At 47.8% G+C, this 20,494-nt stretch overlaps 3 protein-coding genes across 3 annotated transcripts; 2 read left to right on the plus strand and 1 right to left on the minus strand.

The window, feature by feature from the left end:
• Positions 1 to 7,158: 7,158 nt before the first annotated feature.
• On the minus strand, positions 7,159 to 11,009 carry RPP25L (ribonuclease P/MRP subunit p25 like). Its single transcript, XM_087715207.1, has 2 exons — positions 10,937 to 11,009; positions 7,159 to 7,983 (listed from the first exon to the last, which is right to left on the minus strand). Exon 2 carries the CDS (start codon positions 7,970 to 7,972, stop codon positions 7,442 to 7,444), a length of 531 nt encoding a protein of 176 aa, XP_087571333.1. The 5' UTR covers positions 7,973 to 7,983; positions 10,937 to 11,009; the 3' UTR covers positions 7,159 to 7,441.
• A 2,522-nt stretch (positions 11,010 to 13,531) lies between these two features.
• LOC106551265 (FANCD2 opposite strand protein-like) lies at positions 13,532 to 14,053 on the plus strand. The gene has a single exon (XM_014069326.2). The coding sequence runs from the start codon at positions 13,532 to 13,534 to the stop codon at positions 14,051 to 14,053; it is 522 nt and encodes a 173-aa protein (XP_013924801.2).
• Positions 14,054 to 16,132: 2,079 nt separating this feature from the next.
• Positions 16,133 to 19,124, plus strand: MRPL17 (mitochondrial ribosomal protein L17). The gene is made up of 3 exons (XM_087715208.1): positions 16,133 to 16,346; positions 18,486 to 18,554; positions 18,658 to 19,124. Exons 1-3 carry the CDS (start codon positions 16,173 to 16,175, stop codon positions 18,898 to 18,900), a joined length of 486 nt encoding a protein of 161 aa, XP_087571334.1. The 5' UTR covers positions 16,133 to 16,172; the 3' UTR covers positions 18,901 to 19,124.
• The last annotated feature ends 1,370 nt before the right edge of the window (positions 19,125 to 20,494 follow it).

Here is a 20,494-nt window from a genome sequence, read left to right on the forward strand (position 1 = left end):
GACCAAAAGCCCGTTTATTTCTTATTGTCTACTCAGGATTGTCTCTGCAACCCACAAGGGCATCATCCGAGCACACGGTCTGGTCGTTTTCTGGGTGACGGGCGGGCAAAGGACAACAGATTTCCTCCGTTATGGAATACAATAGGTGCAATTAATTGACTGATTGGCTGGCTGTATCGCTGGCTGAAGTAAATTAGGGATGCTCAGCTTCTATTTCCTGGACCAAAAAAGGCCTCTGAGGAATTCTTTCGGGAACCTGGAGCTCTGATTGGCGCATCAGCTGGGAGCATCGCAGCCACGGATGCGTCTGATGCTATTTATGTGTCCTGCACACGGGACTAATGAGTGCCACGTGGCGGAGGGTGAAGTTGCTCGAAACATTGCGTTCCTCCCCGATACGCTGAGAGGGGGAGAAGGGGACCGTGACACGCGCACTTGGCGCATTTTAAGACAGGTCCCCGTCCCTGCCGCTGGAGGCTACTTTGCGTCTGTTGGCAAATTCCTTTGAGGAATATTGAAGATCAAAGGGTGCCCCAAAAGCAAGGATGGCGCAGCTTGAGAGGAAGCAGCCGAGTGATGGGATGAGTAAGGATCCATGCGCCCTGTTGAGGTTGTCCGGCAGAAGCAGCGCACACCTTCAGGAGATGTGTGTGTGTGTTTGTGTGTGTTGTTTCTGGTTTTTCTTTGAAGCTGTTTCGCTTCTCCTCCAAGAAGCTTCTTGAGCTCTGATCTGCCTGAGCTAGTTTCTCTTCCGCTGTTAACGGACGTGGTTAAAAGACAACATAGGTATGGACCCTCCATTGGGGAGAAGAAGACGGCCAAAGAAGGGGGAAGCAGACATGGGAGGTTGGGCTCCCCTCCCCAGGCCCTTCGCAGTGCTTCCCATTCCTCAAGACCTGCCCTGTGAGGAGGTCCGGTGGTCAGCCTCAGCTGGCAAGAGGTTTTTTTTCAAGTTGCGTATTGATGCCAGCGGCCCGAGGAAGATTTTTATTCTGGAAGGCAGATCTAAAAATAACCGCTGAAGACAAAACCACCCCTGGGGAAGAAATACGTGAGCCTCCTTCAAAGAACAGGGGGCCGTCTGGGTTTCCTGGGATCCAACTGCTTTCTCTTCCGCCTTTTTGTGAGAGAAGCAGCCAGAAGGGAAGGGAAAAAAGGGACCCAGAACAACGGCTCTCTCTCTCTCACACACACACACTCACACAAACACACACACAGACACACATTCCTCTCTTCGGGACCCCTTCCAAGCTCATTGTTGAAATTCGGCCTCAAACGTTGGCTTTTCCGCAGCCTTTGTGTGCGGTGTGCGTGCAAGTGCGTATGTGCAGAGTCTCCTAAAAGGAGACTGAATTGCAAAGAGGTGTGTTAAAAGCTTTGTTAAGGCTTTAACGTGCCTATTCTGAGTTAAAAACCGTCTGGTTCTTCCTGACGCAAACGGGGTGAAATGATCAGGCTCGGCAATATTCCTTCTCGTTTGGGGGCCCCAATTAAATAGAATATTAAAGTTACACAAACACAGAGACACTCAGGGGCATCGTGCGTATGTTCGGTCTAGTGTTGTTTGAAACTTCTTTTATACTTTTAAGTGAAAACATATTTGGCTGGAGAGGCTTTTGTTATTCTGTGTTGGAATTACATTGATTTTTTTTGTAAAAACTGCCTGGAGACGCCCTTTGGAATGAAAAGGGCAGCTTCGAAATTCTCCAAATATAATCGTTAATCAATGCGCAGTCTGGAAATCTTTCCCAGGGGGAGCATGGATGCTTTCAGACAGATCTAGCCAGGGGGCGAATCATTGTTTGTGGCCAGTTGGCCAAAAAGGGGTCCTTGAGGGCCTGAGCTGGTGGATAGCAAAGAACACACAAGGGTCCCGACTGTTGTACCCCGACACTTTCCATCCGTGGTTCCACCAGACGTGTCCCACCAACACAATGTAACACAACACACACTTGGGGAAAGCAAAGGTAGAACCGAAGACCTGAGCAAGGTTGACTGAGCTTTAATGCTCTTCTGCAAACCAAACAAGCAGCCATCATAACGTGGAATTTCAGGTGCTCCACAGGTAGTCCTCGACTTACAACAGTTTGTGTAGTGAGCATTCAAAGTTACGACGCTGAAAAAGTGACATGACCATTTTTCACACGTGGTTGCTGCATCGTCCCCATAGTCACCTGATCGAAATTCAGACACTTGGCAAAACTGGCACGCGGTTATGACGGTTGCCGGGTCCTGGAATCACGTGATCCCCTTTTGCGACAAGCAAAGTCAATGGGGAAGCCGGATTCACTTAACAACCGTGTGACTAATTTAACTGCAAATAATTCACTTGAAAACTGGCACAAAAGGTTGTAAAATGGGACAAAGCTCACTTAACAAATGTCTCGCTCGACAACATAGATTTTGGCTCAATTGGGGTTGTAAGCTTTCAAATTCCGCCCTTCAGTTCCCAGGGGTCTCAATTCTGTCTTCTGTAATAATAAACTTGGATGTAACCACCTTCCTTTTTTAAAGAGACCGAATTCAGAGCCAAGGTGTGAAAATTCCCTGTAGAGAGTTTCCAGTGGATGGGATTTATTTTTATGCCCCCCTGCCAAGGGCCTGAGTGCTGGAGGTTTCGGTCATGTCCCCATTTTCCCTTCTGTCCTAAAGGCTGGACAAATTCAACCTGGAAATAAGGAGATGTTTTCCGACAGTGAGAGAAATCAACCCATGGAACAAAAGTTGCCTTCGGAAGTTGTGGGAGCTTCATCCATGGAGGCTCTCAAGAAGAGACTGGACAGGCATCTGTCAGAAATGGTGTAGTAGGGTGTCCTGCTTGGGCAGGGGGTTCGACTAGATGACCTACAAGGTCCCGTCAAACTCTGTTAATCTGTTAAACCAGTGCCATCCAACCATGTTGGACTGCAACACCCAGAATGTCCCACTTGGCCTGTGGCATCCTGTCAGGAAGAAGCAATGGATGGAAACTAACCAAGGAGAGGTCCAGCTTAGAACTAATTTCCTGATTATGAGGACAATCAACCAGTGGGACAAATTTGTAGGCATTCCATCCCTGGAAGTTTTTAAGAAGCGATCGAACAACCATTTGTCTGAAACGGTATAGGGTCTCCTGCTTGGCCGGGGGGTGAACTAGATGACCTACAAGGTCCCTTCCAACTCTGTTATTTCCTCCAATCTCCTGGCGTGTTTTGTCCCTAAGACTTGCACCGTTTTGTAATCTCTTTTTAAGTGAGCTCTCCAGACCTGGACACAGCTTTCCAAATGGAGTGGGACTGAAGCCCTATAGAGTGGGATGGGAACCTCCTTTTCCCCAATTCTTTTAGTGCTATGTCCCAGAATTTTGGCTGCCCCCACAGCTGCTGATTTTGCAGTCATCTGATCACCCCTAAATCCTTTTCTTCATTTTTTCTCTGCTCCAAATACTTACCCTATTTTTCGGAGTATAAGACGCTCTGGATTATAAGATACACCTACTTTTTGGGTGGGGGGAGGAAAACAAGAAAAAAAATCTGCCTCCCAGCATCCCTCCTGTATTCATCTGGCCTGTTTGCTGCGGCCTATTCTTTTAGAGGTGGGGGGTTAGTGCATCTTATACTCCGAAAGATAAGGTACCCTGTCAAAGGATCCCCCCCCCGCATGATCCTACATTTAGAAACATTGAACCAATACCAAATCTTTTCCCATGTTATGACATTCCAGAAACAGCAGCTCTACTACACACCTTTGGTCCTCCGCAAAAAGTAAAAATAAATCTCACAGCCACACTTTTGTTATATCCCTCACACGCGACACAGCCCAGGACCTAGGAGGACTGAGTTCTCGTGGCACATCGTGACTGGTCTCTGGTCAGACGGTGCCCGGTTAACAATCACACTGGGCTTTATCCCTAACTTCTTATCCGTTGAAACACCCTCTGGCCTCTGAAAGATTTCTATGAGCTTGCTCTGTGGAAATGTATCAAATGCTAATTGTTTCCTAATCTCTTCTTGAGATTTACTACAATTCTTCATGAGTTCACCCAAGTGTGGGATGCTTTTGTATCCGTGCATGTGGCTGCAGTAAATCGTCTCGCTCTGTTCTCTCCTGCCGCATTCAGCCTGCCTTCAAGCCCAAGTCTCAAACCCTGATTGTAGAAGCGGAAATAAATTGTTCCCGGTTCTGTGATTTGACTGCTATAAATCCAAACATACCAGATTCGGGAAAGCATCAAGTTCAGCAAGCGACAGAGCAAGCAATGAACCTGGATTTTTAAAAAAAGACATCAGGCAATCCATCGGGCCATTCCTAATTTCAGTGGAAAGGGAACGTTGGATGCAAGGATTCACTGGGGAACTAAGAACAAATGACTACGATGACCAGACAAGAACATGGTTATTGTGATGGATGAAGCACAGCAAACTTAACAGAACAACAAGAGTTGGAAGGGACCTTGGAGGTCTAGTGAGGCCGACCCCCTGCTCAAGCAGGAGACCTTACTCCATTTCAGACAAACGGCTGTCCAGTCTTTTGATAGAATATCAGAGGACTGACAATGGGGCTGCTCTTTCTTAAGTTACAGCTCTATCCTCTCACTAGCACCCACCCGCCAAGGCCAAATGTCCAGATCAACAGAATTAACCGAGTTAAAGTGAGGCACCAGGTTGGGGGGAAGCTGATGGAGGGCTTAATCTACATTTCCCCAAGACCTTCTCAGCAGGAAAAACGCCATATGAGAGTCCCTCGCGAGGGTTCTCAGTTGCCACAAAGTTTGGTCGCATCTGTGCTCACTAGAACCTTCCTCTTGCACTTTTATCGTTCTCCATTTCCACAAACAAAACAGGGAGTCTCTCAGAGAATCCTCCTAGCACTCAATCCAGGGGCTGTTTGCACAATACGCATTGTTGGGCAATTCAACATTTCTAGTGTGAACTAGACAAACGAGATTCCTTCCGCAGATACATTTCCAGCACTGACTTTTGGCCTTACAATCCGTCAGTTGTTGCTGCCACACCTGCTCAACCTCCTATGCCCTGGGCTCTGCCTGGCACAAGGGTATGGGGCACTCCTGACTGGATTCATGCCAAGCAGCTTCCTTCGGAGACTTTGGACTCTGCACAAACTCCTCTCCATGGCACCTTCTCTCTTCTTCCCAGGGCTTGGTAGTTAAAAGGCAGCTTTCCTACAGCTATCAATCAGGGTTGCCCCTTGGCAAGGCCACGTTCCAGGCTCCTCAGGGTAAAGGGTGCCCTCTGGGGGAGCATCACCGCACAGTTTTCTACGATTCTTTTGCAACTGTGGTAAGAAAGGCTGCAAAATGAAGCAAAACATATCAACTGTCTTGCTTAACGACAGGACCTTTTGGCTCAAATAAAGTCAAGGGATACCCGTAACTCTTATTTCTCAATTCTTCCTCTTCCCTCAGTAGTTTTTAGCTACACTTTGTCAACCTTTGACTGCTAAGGTTTTGGTACATTTGAAAATCCAACTTCAGGAGGCAGAGATCATTAAGGAAATCTGGAAAAAGGACAGCAAGACTGTTTTCAAAGTTTAATAGCATTTGTATGCCGCCCAATCCCGTGGGACTCCGGGCGGCTAACAATACAAAGCAAAAGAATAGAAGGAAAGAAAAGATAGATTTAAAAACACACCATGCACTCCATTCCAAGTGGGGATGGACCATATTTTGGGGTCAACAGCCCCAGGCCTGCCGGAACAGCCAGGTATTAGTGGCCTTACAGAAGGGAGACTGCCTACAGGCGGGATTCTAATAATTGAAGCATTTACTGTGGGTCGGATCAACCAGAAGAGCATCCAAGGACATCCACATTGACAAAATTTCACAACATGCTTAACTAGGTCAATTCTGCAGTTCCACCACCATCCTAAGCTTGTTTAGTGGATTTAACATCATTTTGTGGCCCTCAAAATGCCCTGGAAACAGGTTTTTTTTCTCCTTTCAGCATCAACTCCCCATCTTGTAACTGAAATTTGTTTCAGTGGCAATGTTTTATCTCACAGCTATGCAATAAAAGTTATTTCTTACATATAGTGCAACTCCACCTCCTCTTTTATTTGGTCTATTTCTTTTAAATAATTTAAATCCTTCTCGCTGTATGTTCCATTTGTCGGTTTCATCCCACCAAGTTTCTGTAACGGTAACAATATCGTATCTGCCCTCATTTACTTGAATTTCTAATTCACCCTGTTTATTTCTCATACTCTTTGCATTGGTGTATAGACATTTGACTCCATTTTGATTGACCCTGTGTTTACTGTCTACATAACCTGTGTTACCTGTAGGAACACGAGGAGAGAGACAACCTGTATCTCTCTCCTCGTGTTCTATCTCCATTGTGGTTCTCCATGTAGAGTTGAAGATTGATTGATTGCCTGGTATTTGCCTAACCTGTGTATGTATGAATATATGTCTTGTATATAAACCACTGTTTGAAAGACAAAACTTCTGTTACTGTGTTTTGCTTTTGGGTTGTCTCAAAACAGTAGTCACACTGTGCGCACTCTGACAAGCAGCCTTTTCAAATGTTGAAAAAAATTAACTAAAAATAAATATACTAAAACAGTACTGTTGTACAATCGTGGCGTCAGAAAGGGCATCCAGTAATTAAAATACTCTGCTAGCTTCCTTCAGTTGCCCTGGCTCCACCCCGCAAGGGGTTATGGGGTCGTTAAATGAAGATGAGTATTGTTGTACTATCTTGTTTCTTTAACAATCGAATTATCTCAGCATTTTTCCAATCATCTTTAGACATTCTGAGCTGCACCTTCTGCATGTCGGGCAATCAAGACGAGACTGTCTCATCTTTATGCTGAATCAAACATGGTCATCTCTTGACTACAAAGGAAGGCAGATGCTTGTTACAATGGTGGGTGGGGGCTCTCCAAATTTGGCTACTTGTGGACTTCGACTCCCAGAATTCTGGGAGTCGAAGTCCACAAATTTGAATCTTAAAAGTTGCCAAGTTTGAAGAGCCCTGTGTTAAAATCAGAGCATAGGAAAATCAGGGCACCCTTCTCCTGTCACCCATCAAATTTTGGAAGCAGAGGATTCCTGCCCTATCACAGAAGTAGATCCTAAGATCCTTATAACATCCAACAGTCATCCACTGAGGAAAATAGGCAAATGTTATAGCTACCCTCTTGGTAAACAGGCACAGGTTCTCCTCATCTCCCTCAACCAGGAAGGCTCTTTTTAATCATTATTGCTTCAGGAACTCAAAACAATCCACCAGAGCATTTGTTTCCTTTTGAAAGGAAAAGAACCACGTCGTCAGATGCTGATGATCAACCTGATCGAGCCTCTTTTCTTCCACTTCCTTTCAATCAACCTCTTTCCACCAAGATCCTCAATTTTCCTCTCTCAACGCGAACACCGACCAGCGTTCTTTGGCTCTGTAGGTAATTCACTCAGCTTGACTGAGGCTTATTTTTTGGGTTCTTCTCAAAAGGCAGAGGAAGGATGCTTTCCTGCATGGCCGGCCCCTCTCCCGCCACCTCTCTTCCTTTTGGGCTGACTTTGGGGATCCGAATTCAGCGTTTCCAACCAGAAGGCATCAAAAGATCCGGGAGCCTGATAGCCTGGCTCCTGATGATCTAGGGGTTCTTTGCTCAACAAAACACAAATGGCAGGAATATTTCGCTTCACAGTCAGGGGATCTAGGCCAGCCTCTGGCACGATCGGTTCCCAGATCTCCTCTATTTGCTGAAAGAACAGTTTTGTGATCTGATGGAGGTCCTTCAGCCTCCGCTTCATGATCTCTACGCAGGTGATGGTCTTGTTGATGGCTTTGCCAACTCCACTGAAGAGCATCTGCCTCGTTGCCTCTTGCTCCATTTTGCCAATGGCGTAGCCCATCAGATTCCGGATCTTGCTTCCATCCTTCACTTTCATTTCAATGATGTCTGAGGGCAAATTGGTGAAAGGGAGAGGAGGCGGCTTCTCCACTACCTTGGACTTCTGGTAATTCTCCATGTTTTGCGGTGCTGTAAGGAACAAGGACAGAAACAGCATTTCAGGGTCTAATTATGCTGTAGGATTACAGATGCAAAGTCCTAGAAATCTGGGAGTTTACCCTGCTGAACAGATCTGGTCGCTTGTTCCATCTTCAAGGGTGATTTTAAAAAAAACCCTTCAGGCAGGGGTTTACTGTGCCAGCAGAAGGGCTATGCTGCAGACCCTATCGCTCAAGGCATTCAGTCTGCTGGGGTCCAGAAGAGCCTTTCCTGTGGTGGCTTCTACCTTCTGAAATATCACCACCACACCCACCCACCCACCCAGAGTGATATTTGCACACATCCTGAAAGGGCCTGCCAATATTTGGCTCTGCCAACTAGCCTGGGGCCCCGATGGGGAAATTTCACTCTGGGGGTGGTCACCTTCTCCCTTTATGACTCTTCTTCCATTCCTTCCCATCTTGCAGTTTTAACTTCATTCTAGTGCGAATATTTATGTTTTTTTTATGCTTAAATGTTTTATTTTGTCTTTTGATTATAAGCTGCTTAGAGTCGGCCCGAGGCTAGATGGGTGGCATACGTTCAATAAATAAAAATAAAAGAAAAAAGGGAAGCAGATAACTGTACAATGAAACAATTACTGAAAAAAAGTTAGCAAAGTCAAGCTAGATCAATCTTTTAACCCAATCTAAGGTGCCTTCATTATATTAAGCATCCTTATCCCTGCCCTCATTCACAATGGATAAGGAAAGGCTTCAGTCACCCATATGTAACTAATGCACAGCTTGCTTTTAGAAGTTGTAGGTGCTTCATCACTGGAGGCTTTCAAGGAGAGACTAGACAGACATTTGTCTGAAATGGTATAGAGTCTCCTGCCTGAGCAGGGGGTTGGAGCCGAGGTGGTGCAGTGGTTAGAGTGCAGTACTGCAGGCCACTTCAGCTGACTGTTATCTGCAGTTCAGCGGTTCAAATCTCACCAGCTCAAGGTTGATTCAGCCTTCCATCCTTCCGAGGTGGGTGAAATGAGGACCCAGACTGTGGGGGCGATATGCTGACTCTTTAAACCGCTTAGAGAGGGCTGAAAGCCCTATGAAGCGGGATATAAGTCTAACTACTATTGCTATTGGACTAGAAGACCTTCCAACTCTATTATTCTACGTCATGTTGTTTATGTGCAGCAAACAAATTTTAATTTTAAGCTGCCCAAAGTCACTTTGCAGACCGGGATGCAACAGAATATAATTGCAATAAAAATAAATAAGCTTTATTTAGTCTCAGAGCAGGCAAAGAACTGTGTGCTGGTTTATTCCTCATGAATATCTCATGCTCCACAATCAGCACTATGCAAATAAAGAAGAAAACGTCATTTAAGCCATCAATTCTAATCAGTGATCAATTAGTCACAGCCCCCACTGCTGCTCACTCTCATTTCCTTTGAAAGAGAGGGTGAGTTGCTGACGCCCTTTTAAATGCACTATTAGAGGAAACTTTACAGTACAATCTTTGACTTACAACCACCATCATTCAGTGACCATTTGAAGTTGCAATTGCACTGGGGGGAAAAGGACCATAATTCACAACGCAGCCTTCTCACCCATGGTCACGGGATCAACATTCAGATTCTTGGCAACTGGCATACATTTATATACCACCCAAAGGAACCCCAGAGGGTTGTTAGTGCAGTGTTTCTCAACCTTGGCGGCTCTTTAGTCCTGTGGACTTCTGGGAGTTGAAGTCCATAGAGCTTAAAAGTCGCCGAGGTTGAGGAACACTGTTTTATTGGATGCCACAAGTGTCACTTTTGTGTTTGCCTTTGTGTCTTCCTGAGATCTTCTGCAGGGGCAGCTTAGTTAGAAAGCCAGTTTTACTGGGAATGCAGATTGCCTTTGACTTACAATATTCATTTAGTGACAATTCACAATTATAACACTGGGGGGAGACTTGTGACCATTTTCACACTTTCACAACCATTCAGCATCCCCGCGGCCGAAATTCCCCTGGCACTTGGCAACTGGCATGTACTTATGACGGTTGCAGTGTCCAGGGGTCATGCGATCCCCTTTTGCGACCGTCTGACAAGCCAAGTCAATGGGGAAGCCGGATTCATTTAATAGTCACAAGACTAGCTTAAGTTAATGGTAGAGATTCACTTAACAACTGTGACAAGAAAGGTCATAAAGTGGGGCAAAACTCACTTAACAACCTCCAAAGAAAAAAACCCAGAAAGTCCAGTTGCCTCTTGCAAAAAAAAAAGGGACTTTGGGGGCTTAGCAAGATAAATTTTGGGCTCAGATTTGGTCCTAAAGTGAGAATGGTCGATATTAGTGAGTTGTGCTTAATTAGATTGTTACCTTTTGTGCACGTAATTTGGATTGTACACAAACAACTCACTCATATTTCTGCAGGGAAACAACATTACTCAGATTGCCACTTTGCACATTTATCTGGATTGCAACGAAAGAATTCGCTCGCATTCGTGAATATATTGGCGAATTATTGCGGTGAAATAACTCGCGAATCATTTAGTCCAGGATTGTCATGAAATAATATTGCAGATGCTTTGATGTTTGTTTGAATTGTATCCCCAATTTCTGCACTATATTGTATAAATTGGTCTTCATCGGGAGCCACTTTTTTTTGGGGGGGAGGGGGTTCTCTCAGGCCAGCCCGGCCCACCTCACAGGGTTGTTGTTGCGGGGAAAATTAATATTAGGCGAATGTGCTACCTCGAGTTATCCCAAATATATAAAAGGCATGATAAAAATCTCATAAAGAGCGAGATAAACATTAATCAATGAGTAAAAACGCGCCTCACGGCCGCGCGCCAAACCACGGATTCCCCTCAAAGCCGCTGAGGGAAACACCCGAGCTGGCCCAGAAAGATGTGAACGCGGCCCCCGGGCGCTCTTCGCCCCACCACTGGTCTCCCTAGGCCTCGGACACCCACTCCCATCATCCCCAGCCCGCACCTTCCCCCACTCACCGATCGCCAACGATGCCGCCGCGCGGCAACCAAAAATGGCGCCCTCCAGGTTACCTCAGCGCGTAAGAAGGTCCGCGCATGTACCACAAACCATAGAGGGGAAAGACGCGCGCCTGCGCAAAGAGGGAGGGCCACCTATTTTTTTTTCTATTGGCCAGAGCTGCTGTGGGCGGGATTCGCCCCGCCTCCATCACGTGTCTTTAGAAGACTGGCCTATGCAAAATAACCAAGGTTTGGTTCCTCCTAAGACCTCCAAGGTCCCTTCCAATTAATTTAATTTTGCATTAAAATTCGGTTGATGGTTTTTGAACCGGGATTATTTCTTCCGTGCCTGTTGTATAGCTGCTGGGCCTCCCGTTGCGCTATTAATATTAATACCAAGGTGTTTAATAATAAAGATACACAATAATAATTTTAAATGCCATTAAAAGGGTTGTTCCCCCCTCCCCCTTTTTGTCCCTGCTATACCTGCTTCGACCACAGGAGAGCACTGTTTCCTGTCCTTTAACGTTGAAGCCAGTGTTTCTCAACCTTGGCCACTTGAAGACTGGCTGGGGAATTCTGGGAGTTGAAGTCCAAACGTCTTCAAGTGGCCAAGGTTGAGAAACACTGCCTTTTTAACTCGGTTTCAGACTTTTGAAGCGGGATTCTGTCTTCTCTCCGTATTGCGGCCCCTGGGCCTCCTGTTGCCCCCATTAATGTTGATAATAAAGCGTTTAATAATGAAGATGCAGAACAAGAAACTTAAAATCCCACCGTGCGCAGGTCGTTGCGCAAGGAAGTTGGGGGGGGGGGGTGACTGAGAAGGACGGACGGGAAGTTTTTTCCGAAGGGACTGGGGGACGGCCATAGAGTACGGACCGGAAAGCCGGCCCTGCTAGTAGGAAGGTCATTGGGAGAAGCATGGGCACGGAAGTCCGGCAGCCATGCGGGAGAAGGGAAACGGAAGCAGATCGTCCCCTTCAGAGGAGCATAGAGTGGCGGTGCTTTTCCTGCCGCTCTGCGCTGAGGGGCTTCGTTCCTCGGCCTCCGAGATCCTGGGAGAAACGTGGGGGGGGGGGGTTGTGCCATTCATTTTGTTTTCTCCAAAACATTAAAACAATTATGCTTACAAACATTTTGCCTTTTTTTCCTCCTCTACACTTGGGCAAATCGTCCCTAGCCCTAACCCCAACCCTCGACCCCCCCCTAAGACCCTAAACCCCTAGGCTCTAGCCCAGTGTTTCTCAACCTTGGCGACTTTAAGTCCTGTGGACTTCAACTCCCAGAATCCCCCAGCCAGCACAGCTGGCTGGGGGATTCTGGGAATTGAAGTCCACAGGACTTAAAGTCGCCAAGGTTGAGAAACACTGCTCCAGCCCAGTGTTTTCCAATGTGGTGCCCAACAGGGGGGCAACTTGATTTTTAATGGGAGCAATTTGAACCTTGTTTGAAACCAAGTTAATGGCCTTTTAGGCTTCCTCTGCATGACTAGAGTTCATTTTTTGAGTTGTTGAAAGAAATGTCCTTCTGGGTTCAGCTCCAAGTGGGGAAGAAGACACTGGAGACAGGGAGGCTGCTTGGAAAGATGGTTTTAATGGTGGACAGGGCCACATGGCTTGAGCCCTGAACAGAAAAGGTGATCACATGCTTCAATGTTGGTGGAGAAGAAGAGAAGAGCCGAGGGAGGGGCTTGCTAGGCTTTTTATAACCTGTTCAGTCCCACCTCTCTGTTTCCTGTTCCTGTGTAAGAAATGTATTCTGATTGGTTGTCAGACTCCCATGGTGCCATGCAGGGGGGCTACTCTCTAGGCTGTTTTGAATCCATAGATGAGTTCTCAGATGCCATGTGGAGAGTTGAGTAATATCCCTTCCCCCTACAGCTGCAGTGGAGAAGTCTTTATTATGTAAAGTGGGCTAGCCTGGCCAGTCTTAATGGGCCTTTTGACAAAGTTGGGGTAGGCAGGAAGCTACAGGCAACTGTCTTTTAAAGCATGCTTCTTTTCACATCCAGAGAAACATTCTGCCTTTTCAATATTTCCTAGGATATTTCATTTTTTTTCTGGGAGAGGGCTGGATGATAACTTCCCACAGAGTAAAGTAAGAATTATAGGGGGTGTGGGGATCAGGATTTTAGTGATGCATAGGTGGGGCATGGCCAAAAAAAGGTTGGGAACCACTGCTCTAACCTTAAACCCTAAACCCAACCCTAAGCCGTTAACCACTCGCCCTAACCCTAGACCAGTGTTTCTCAACCTTGGGGACTTTAAGTCCTGTAGCCAACTCTCTGCAGGACAAGAGTGACACTAAATATCAAAGAAATGGTGGAATAGAATCATTAAAGCAGTGTTTCTCAACCTTGGCGACTTTAAGTCCTGTGGACTTCAATTCCCAGAATCCCCCAGCCACTGCCCTAGACCCTATTTTCAGTCTGTCACCTACCACTGTGCCATCGGCAGCACAGAACAAAAGCTGGCAGCTTCCGGAACGTTGAATCAATCATAAAGTTCTAAGCTCTCCACGTTCAGGCAGAGTTGCCAAGGGCACCAAGGAGTAGAAAGATGCCCCAAGAGTAAGGGGTGGCACGGGGGTAAGGGCTACTCCGTGGCCTTGACCATGGATGGGGGTTACCAGCTGTGGGCACCCTGGTCTCCACTCGATGAATCTCTGCAATGGCTGAGGGGCACCCTCCCCAGGCCGGGGGCTTCCAAGCCTCTCTTCCGAGGAGGACGGAGCCCAGCCGCTGCAGATTTAGAAGTGCAGCTTTGTTTCCAGGGCCTCAGCCTGGTCCTGGAGCCTCACGCGAAGATGGGAGCAGGACAGCCGCCGGGAGCATCTGGGGAGACAAGAGGGCACAATGGGTCTGTCCGTAAACCCCAGGCTGTGCGTCTCACAGGGATCGATTCGGTGTTTGGGCACCTTGTGACCGCACAGCCCCCTCGCTGGAGCGGCTCCCTCAGGATATCTGAGCATTCAGCCTTCCGTCAAGTCCTAAGCGCCCACCAGCGCTGGCCCCGAGGGCTCCGGGAGCCTCAAGTGCGCATGGCCATGGCTATATGCCGGCAAATGCTGCGTGCCATGCTCCTGCTCTACGCTGCCTACAAGAAGTGTGCCTTCGCATTGCAACATTCCCACTGAGGGCCCAAGGGAGCCAACCCTTCGACCAAGGGAATCTCCTTCTCTCCGTTACATCCTCTTTGCGATCTATCTGCTTCCTACTCTCGAGGAGTCTATTCCAATTGGCTAAACATCTCCTGCTGATGGGGGGAGACCATAGCTGAATTGTAATTTGCCAATGTAATCATTCATCATCATCATCATACATGAAAGAAACATTTCAAGTAAACTGTATCATTGAAGGAGATATTTCTGAAACTGCCAACAAAGTTTTGCATATCTCCTTTCGGAAACACCAGTCACACATTTGCACATGGCGAAGAACATGGGTTAGCAAACTGAAATCACTGGACTTCTAAATGGGATGGACATGAAGTTCAAGAATGACACTAGAAAGAATATTAAAGCAAATTTCAACATAAAAACCATTAAGGTACTAAAGAAGGAGACTGAGAAAGAAATCTATTTGAAATCTATTAATTTGCCAGGATTAGAGACTAAAAGGCAATAGTATGGATGTATGGGAGTATTCCAACAGAAGCTGTACCAATTGCTAATTAAAATGATTATCTCAACCACATTTGAAAATATTGTTTGGAATTCATTTTAAACCACCACACTTCCTAAACTGAAACAATGCTTACTGCCGAGGTGGTGCAGTGGTTAAATGCAGCACTGCAAGCTACTTCAGCTGACTGCAGTTCTGCAGTTCGGCTGTTCAAATCTCACCGGCTCAGGGTTGAATCAGCCTTCCATCCTTCCGGGGTGGGTAAAATGAGGACCCAGATTGTTGTTGGGGGCAATATTCTGACTCTGTAAACCGCTTAGAGAGGGCTGAAAGCCGTATGAAGCGGTATATAAGTCTAACTGCTATTGCTATTGCATTAGTACTGAATGGTCAGTAAATAAGCCCGAGGCAGAGATTTAAACAAATGTTATATACTTTTTTTCAACAGACTATGAAGATGCTTAAACAGACAAGATTCAAAGTCCAAATGCTCAGCCCCCTCCCCAAATTGGTATGAGTACCTGGCCTTTGTGAACAGCTCCAATTTAAGAATGGATCAATGTCCATTCTGAAACACCAATACTCAGCAGGTATCAGCAATGAAATGTGAGCGGCTTACATTATTTTAAAATAAACATTTTAAATGTTATTTATTATAAGGAGCCGAGGTGGCGCAGTGGTTCAATGCAGCACTGCAGGCTACTTCAGCTGATTGCAGTTCTGCAGTTCGGCTGTTCAAATCTCACCAGCTCAGGGTTGACTCAGCCTTCCATCCTTCCGAGGTGGGTGAAATGAGGACCCGGATTGTTGTTGGGGGCGATATGCTGACTCTGTAAACCGCTTAGAGAGGGTGAAAGCCCTATGAAGCAGTATATAAGTCTAACTGCTATTGCTATTGCTATTGCTATTGCTATTGCTATTGCTCCTTCATTCCATGTTGCTTCTCTCCTTGATTAGTTCCCATCCATTGTTTTGCCTTCTGCTGCTGTTTGACTCCTCCTTCCTTAATGAAATGAAGGACCATGAGTCGTTGTTTTATTTTTCTTACACTTCTGCCACTTTTAAATACACATTTTTTTAAAACAGAGCATTAACCCTGGGGAAATAAACCTTTATCCCATTTGTAAAATCTTTTGTTGTCTCTTTTAATATTGTGCCAAAGTTTTTCAGTTTCTGCGTGAAATTGTAATAGAATGCATTCTTGTTGTTCTAAGTGTTTCTCAACCTTGGCAACTTGAAGATGTCCGGACTTCAACTCCCAGAATTCCCCAGCCAGCATTCGCTGGCTGGGGAATTCTGGGAGTTGGAGTCCTGACATCTTCAAGTTGCCAAAGGTTGAGAAACACTGTTCTAAGACGAAAAGCGGGTCGTTGGGATATCTGTGGATTTTAGTTCCTCCCGAGGGAAACAGGCTTCGTTCGGAACAGACCGGGGCGTTCGGGCCAGCGGTCCGCGGTCGGAGTGTGTTCCCGAAACTGCTCCGGCAGGGGAAGCCCCTCCTCACCCTCCCACCGTCCAATCGCGAGCCGGACCTTCTGGGAGGGGCGGGGCCTTTCCCAAGCTCCGCCCCTTCCTCGGCTCCCACGCCTCTCGCCCCTCCCACGCCCGTCTTCGGGCGTCCCCGAGGCAGCCATGAGGTTGACGGCGGTGCTGGGCATCTCCCATGGGCGGCTGCGGCGGCGTATGGGCTTCGGGCCGCGCTCCCGCCTCGACCTGCTGCGGAACCTCGTCACGAGCCTGGTGCGCCACGAGAGGATCGAGACCACGCGCGTCCGCGCCGACGAGATGCGCTTCTACGCCGAGCATGTGAGTTGTTGGGGGGGGAGGAGGGAGGAAGGGTTGGGGGCAGTGTTTCTCAACCTTGGTGACTTTAAGTCCTGTGGACTTCAACTCCCAGAATCCCCCAGCCAGCACAGTGGAAGGGTTGGGGGCAGTGTTTCTCAACCTTGGTGACTTTAAGTCCTGTGGACTTCAACTCCCAGAATCCCCCAGCCAGCATAGAGGAAGGGTTGGGGGGCAGTGTTTCTCAACCTTGGTGACTTTAAATCCTGTGGACTTCAACTCCCAGAATCCCCCAGCCAGCATAGAGGAAGGGTTGGGGGCAGTGTTTCTCAACCTTGGTGACTTTAAGTCCTGTGGACTTCAACTCCCAGAATCCCCCAGCCAGCATAGAGGAAGGGTTGGGGGCAGTGTTTCTCAACCTTGGTGACTTTAAGTCCTGTGGACTTCAACTCCCAGAATCCCCCAGCCAGCATAGAGGAAGGGTTGGGGGCAGTGTTTCTCAACCTTGGTGACTTTAAGTCCTGTGGACTTCAACTCCCAGAATCCCCCAGCCAGCATAGAGGAAGGGTTGGGGGGCAGTGTTTCTCAACCTTGGTGACTTTAAATCCTGTGGACTTCAACTCCCAGAATCCCCCAGCCAGCATAGAGGAAGGGTTGGGGGCAGTGTTTCTCAACCTTGGTGACTTTAAGTCCTGAGGACTTCAACTCCCAGAATCCCCCAGCCAGCATAGAGGAAGGGTTGGGGGCAGTGTTTCTCAACCTTGGTGACTTTAAGTCCTGAGGACTTCAACTCCCAGAATCCCCCAGCCAGCATAGAGGAAGGGTTGGGGGGCAGTGTTTCTCAACCTTGGTGACTTTAAATCCTGTGGACTTCAACTCCCAGAATCCCCCAGCCAGCATAGAGGAAGGGTTGGCGGCAGTGTTTCTCAACCTTGGTGACTTGAAGTCCTGTGGACTTCAACTCCCAGAATCCCCCAGCCAGCATAGAGGAAGGGTTGGGGGCAGTGTTTCTGAACCTTGGTGACTTTAAATCCTGTGGACTTCAACTCCCAGAATCCCCCAGCCAGCATAGAGGAAGGGTTGGGGGCAGTGTTTCTCAACCTTGGTGACTTGAAGTCCTGTGGACTTCAACTCCCAGAATCCCCCAGCCAGCATAGAGGAAGGGTTGGGGGCAGTGTTTCTGAACCTTGGTGACTTTAAGTCCTGTGGACTTCAACTCCCAGAATCCCCCAGCCAGCATAGAGGAAGGGTTGGGGGCAGTGTTTCTCAACCTTGGTGACTTTAAGTCCTGAGGACTTCAACTCCCAGAATCCCCCAGCCAGCATAGAGGAAGGGTTGGGGGCAGTGTTTCTCAACCTTGGTGACTTTAAGTCCTGAGGACTTCAACTCCCAGAATCCCCCAGCCAGCATAGAGGAAGGGTTGGGGGCAGTGTTTCTCAACCTTGGGGACTTTAAATCCTGTGGACTTCAACTCCCAGAATCCCCCAGCCAGCATAGAGGAAGGGTTGGGGGCAGTGTTTCTGAACCTTGGTGACTTTAAGTCCTGTGGACTTCAACTCCCAGAATCCCCCAGCCAGCATAGAGGAAGGGTTGGGGGCAGTGTTTCTCAACCTTGGTGACTTTAAGTCCTGAGGACTTCAACTCCCAGAATCCCCCAGCCAGCATAGAGGAAGGGTTGGGGGGCAGTGTTTCTCAACCTTGGTGACTTTAAGTCCTGAGGACTTCAACTCCCAGAATCCCCCAGCCAGCATAGAGGAAGGGTTGGGGGCAGTGTTTCTGAACCTTGGTGACTTTAAGTCCTGTGGACTTCAACTCCCAGAATCCCCCAGCCAGCATAGAGGAAGGGTTGGGGGCAGTGTTTCTCAACCTTGGTGACTTTAAGTCCTGAGGACTTCAACTCCCAGAATCCCCCAGCCAGCATAGAGGAAGGGTTGGGGGCAGTGTTTCTCAACCTTGGGGACTTTAAATCCTGTGGACTTCAACTCCCAGAATCCCCCAGCCAGCATAGCTGGCTGGGGAATTCTGGGAGTTGAAGTCCTCAGGACTTAAAGTCCCCAAGGTTGAGAAACACTGGTTTGGAGGGAGGGGGCGTCCGTGCGACACGCTCCCTCCCTCCCTCCCTTCCCTCCCCCCCCCTCTCACCGGTGCCGTTTCTCCCCGCAGCTGATCGAGCACGCCAAGCGCGGCGACACGGACCCGCAGGCTATGCGCCTGGCCGACTTTTGGCTGACGGTGAGCGCTGGGGGTGGGGGCTGGAGGTCGGGAGGGGGATCCCGGGGAGGGGGGGGCGACGAGTCGGGACTGAGCGCTGCCGCCCCCCCTCCCCTTTTTGCAGGAGAAGGACCTGGTGCCGAAGCTCTTCCAGGTGCTGGTGCCCCGCTTCGCCTCCTTCCAGGGCGGCTACACGCGGATGGTGCGGGTCCCCAAGAACGGCGACCTAGACCGGGCCGAGAGGGCGGTGATCGAGTACAAGGGCAACCCGCTGCCCCCGTTGCCGTTGCCCCGCCGGGACGGCGACAAGACGCTGGTCAACCAGCTGCTGAAGGGCTACCGGGAGGAGCTGGGCTCGGCCGTCTGACGGAGGAGCCTTCGGAGGGAGAAGCAACAGCAGCAGCAAAAGAAAAGCGAAACCAAAAGAAAAAGAAAAACTTCCCACGGTCTCTAGCAAATCGCTGTAAGGATTCCACGACCACCGCCGCCTCTTCAAGTAGAGCCCCCAGTGCTTCCTTCCATGCTTCCTATTGGTCAGCTAAATTCCAGTAAGAATGACCAAAAATAAAGACCTAAGTAGTATAAACTGTATCTGTTACGTCCCATTTGAATCCATTTTAAAACTCCTGGTTTTTGGAGGGTTCCACCACAAAACCGCGTTCGATTAAAGCGCGCTCGATGAAACCGCGTAGCTGACGTCATCACAGGGTGACAACAGCGCGGAGACAGAAGCACGCTGTAAACGCTAAACCTAAAATTAACCCCTAAACCTAACCCCCCTAAACCTAATCCTAAACCTAACCCTAACCCTAACCCTTAACCTAACTCTAAACCTAACCCTAAACCTAATCCTAACCCTTAACCTAAACCTAACCCTAAACCTAACCCTTACCTTAACTTGAATCAGCTTGCTTTCAAAGCGCTATTTAAAGCGCCCTTCTTTCTCCGCGCTGGCTGTTGTCGCCCTGTTGATGACGTCAGCGACGGGGTTTAATGAGGCGCGCTTTAGTCGAGCGCGGTTTTGTCGTGCCACGTTTTGGAGATTAAATGTCCATTTCCATCCCTAACCAATGCTTAATTTTTCCAAGCTCATCTGTTTCTCATTGAAGATTTTTTTTTCTTGGGTGCCATCAAATCTTGGTAATTCATACCTTTGGTAGTGAAGCTATCCCGGGGTTCTTTGTCAAACACACACCCCCCTTGAGAAAGTCAATTTTGAAGAAAAATCAGTGCAAAGAATTAAACTTTCGTACAATCTCTGTAACATCCCCATTGCATTTTGTGTTCCAAACATATTTTCAATTCCCCATCCAGGCAATTTTTTTTCAGATTAATATAATATATAATTATAACATTTTTATATTTGTTCACACATTTCACTTAGCAATAGTAGCAATAGCAATAGTTAGACTTATATACCGCTTCATAGGGCTTTCAGCCCTCTTTAAGCGGTTTACAGAGTCAGCATATTGCCCCCAACAACAATCCGGGTCCTCATTTCACCCACCTCGGAAGGATGGAAGGCTGAGTCAACCTTGAGCCTGGTGGGATTTGAACTGCTGAACTGCAGATAACAGTCAGCTGAAGTAGTCTGCAGTGCTGCATTTAACCACTGCGCCACCTAGGCTCTTTAGGTGAAACTGGCAGCCGTACAAATCAAAAGGGGGGGGGGAACAGGACGGACATGAAATAGTTAATATATGGAATATCTGTAACATCTTTTTGTAGTGAAATTTTTTAAAGGCATATTACTTTTACGACGCTTGAAGCAGTGTGGGCTTTGATAACACGGGATTGGAATTCTGTGCCAGTGTTCATCATGTTTGAGGAAGCAAATTGGACGAAGCCTTTGTTCTTACTAATTACTTTTTTTTTTTGACTGGTCAGACTCTGGTTTAAGCAGCTTCATTTCATTTCTTGAATTTCTAGGCCCGCCCAATCCCGAAGGACTCCGGGCGGCT

This window comes from Thamnophis sirtalis, unplaced genomic scaffold, assembly GCF_051295495.1.
Source record: "Thamnophis sirtalis isolate CommonGarterSnake01/CBP01778 unplaced genomic scaffold, rThaSir2_p1.2 scaffold_5, whole genome shotgun sequence".
Classification (NCBI taxonomy): Eukaryota; Metazoa; Chordata; class Lepidosauria; order Squamata; family Natricidae; genus Thamnophis; species Thamnophis sirtalis.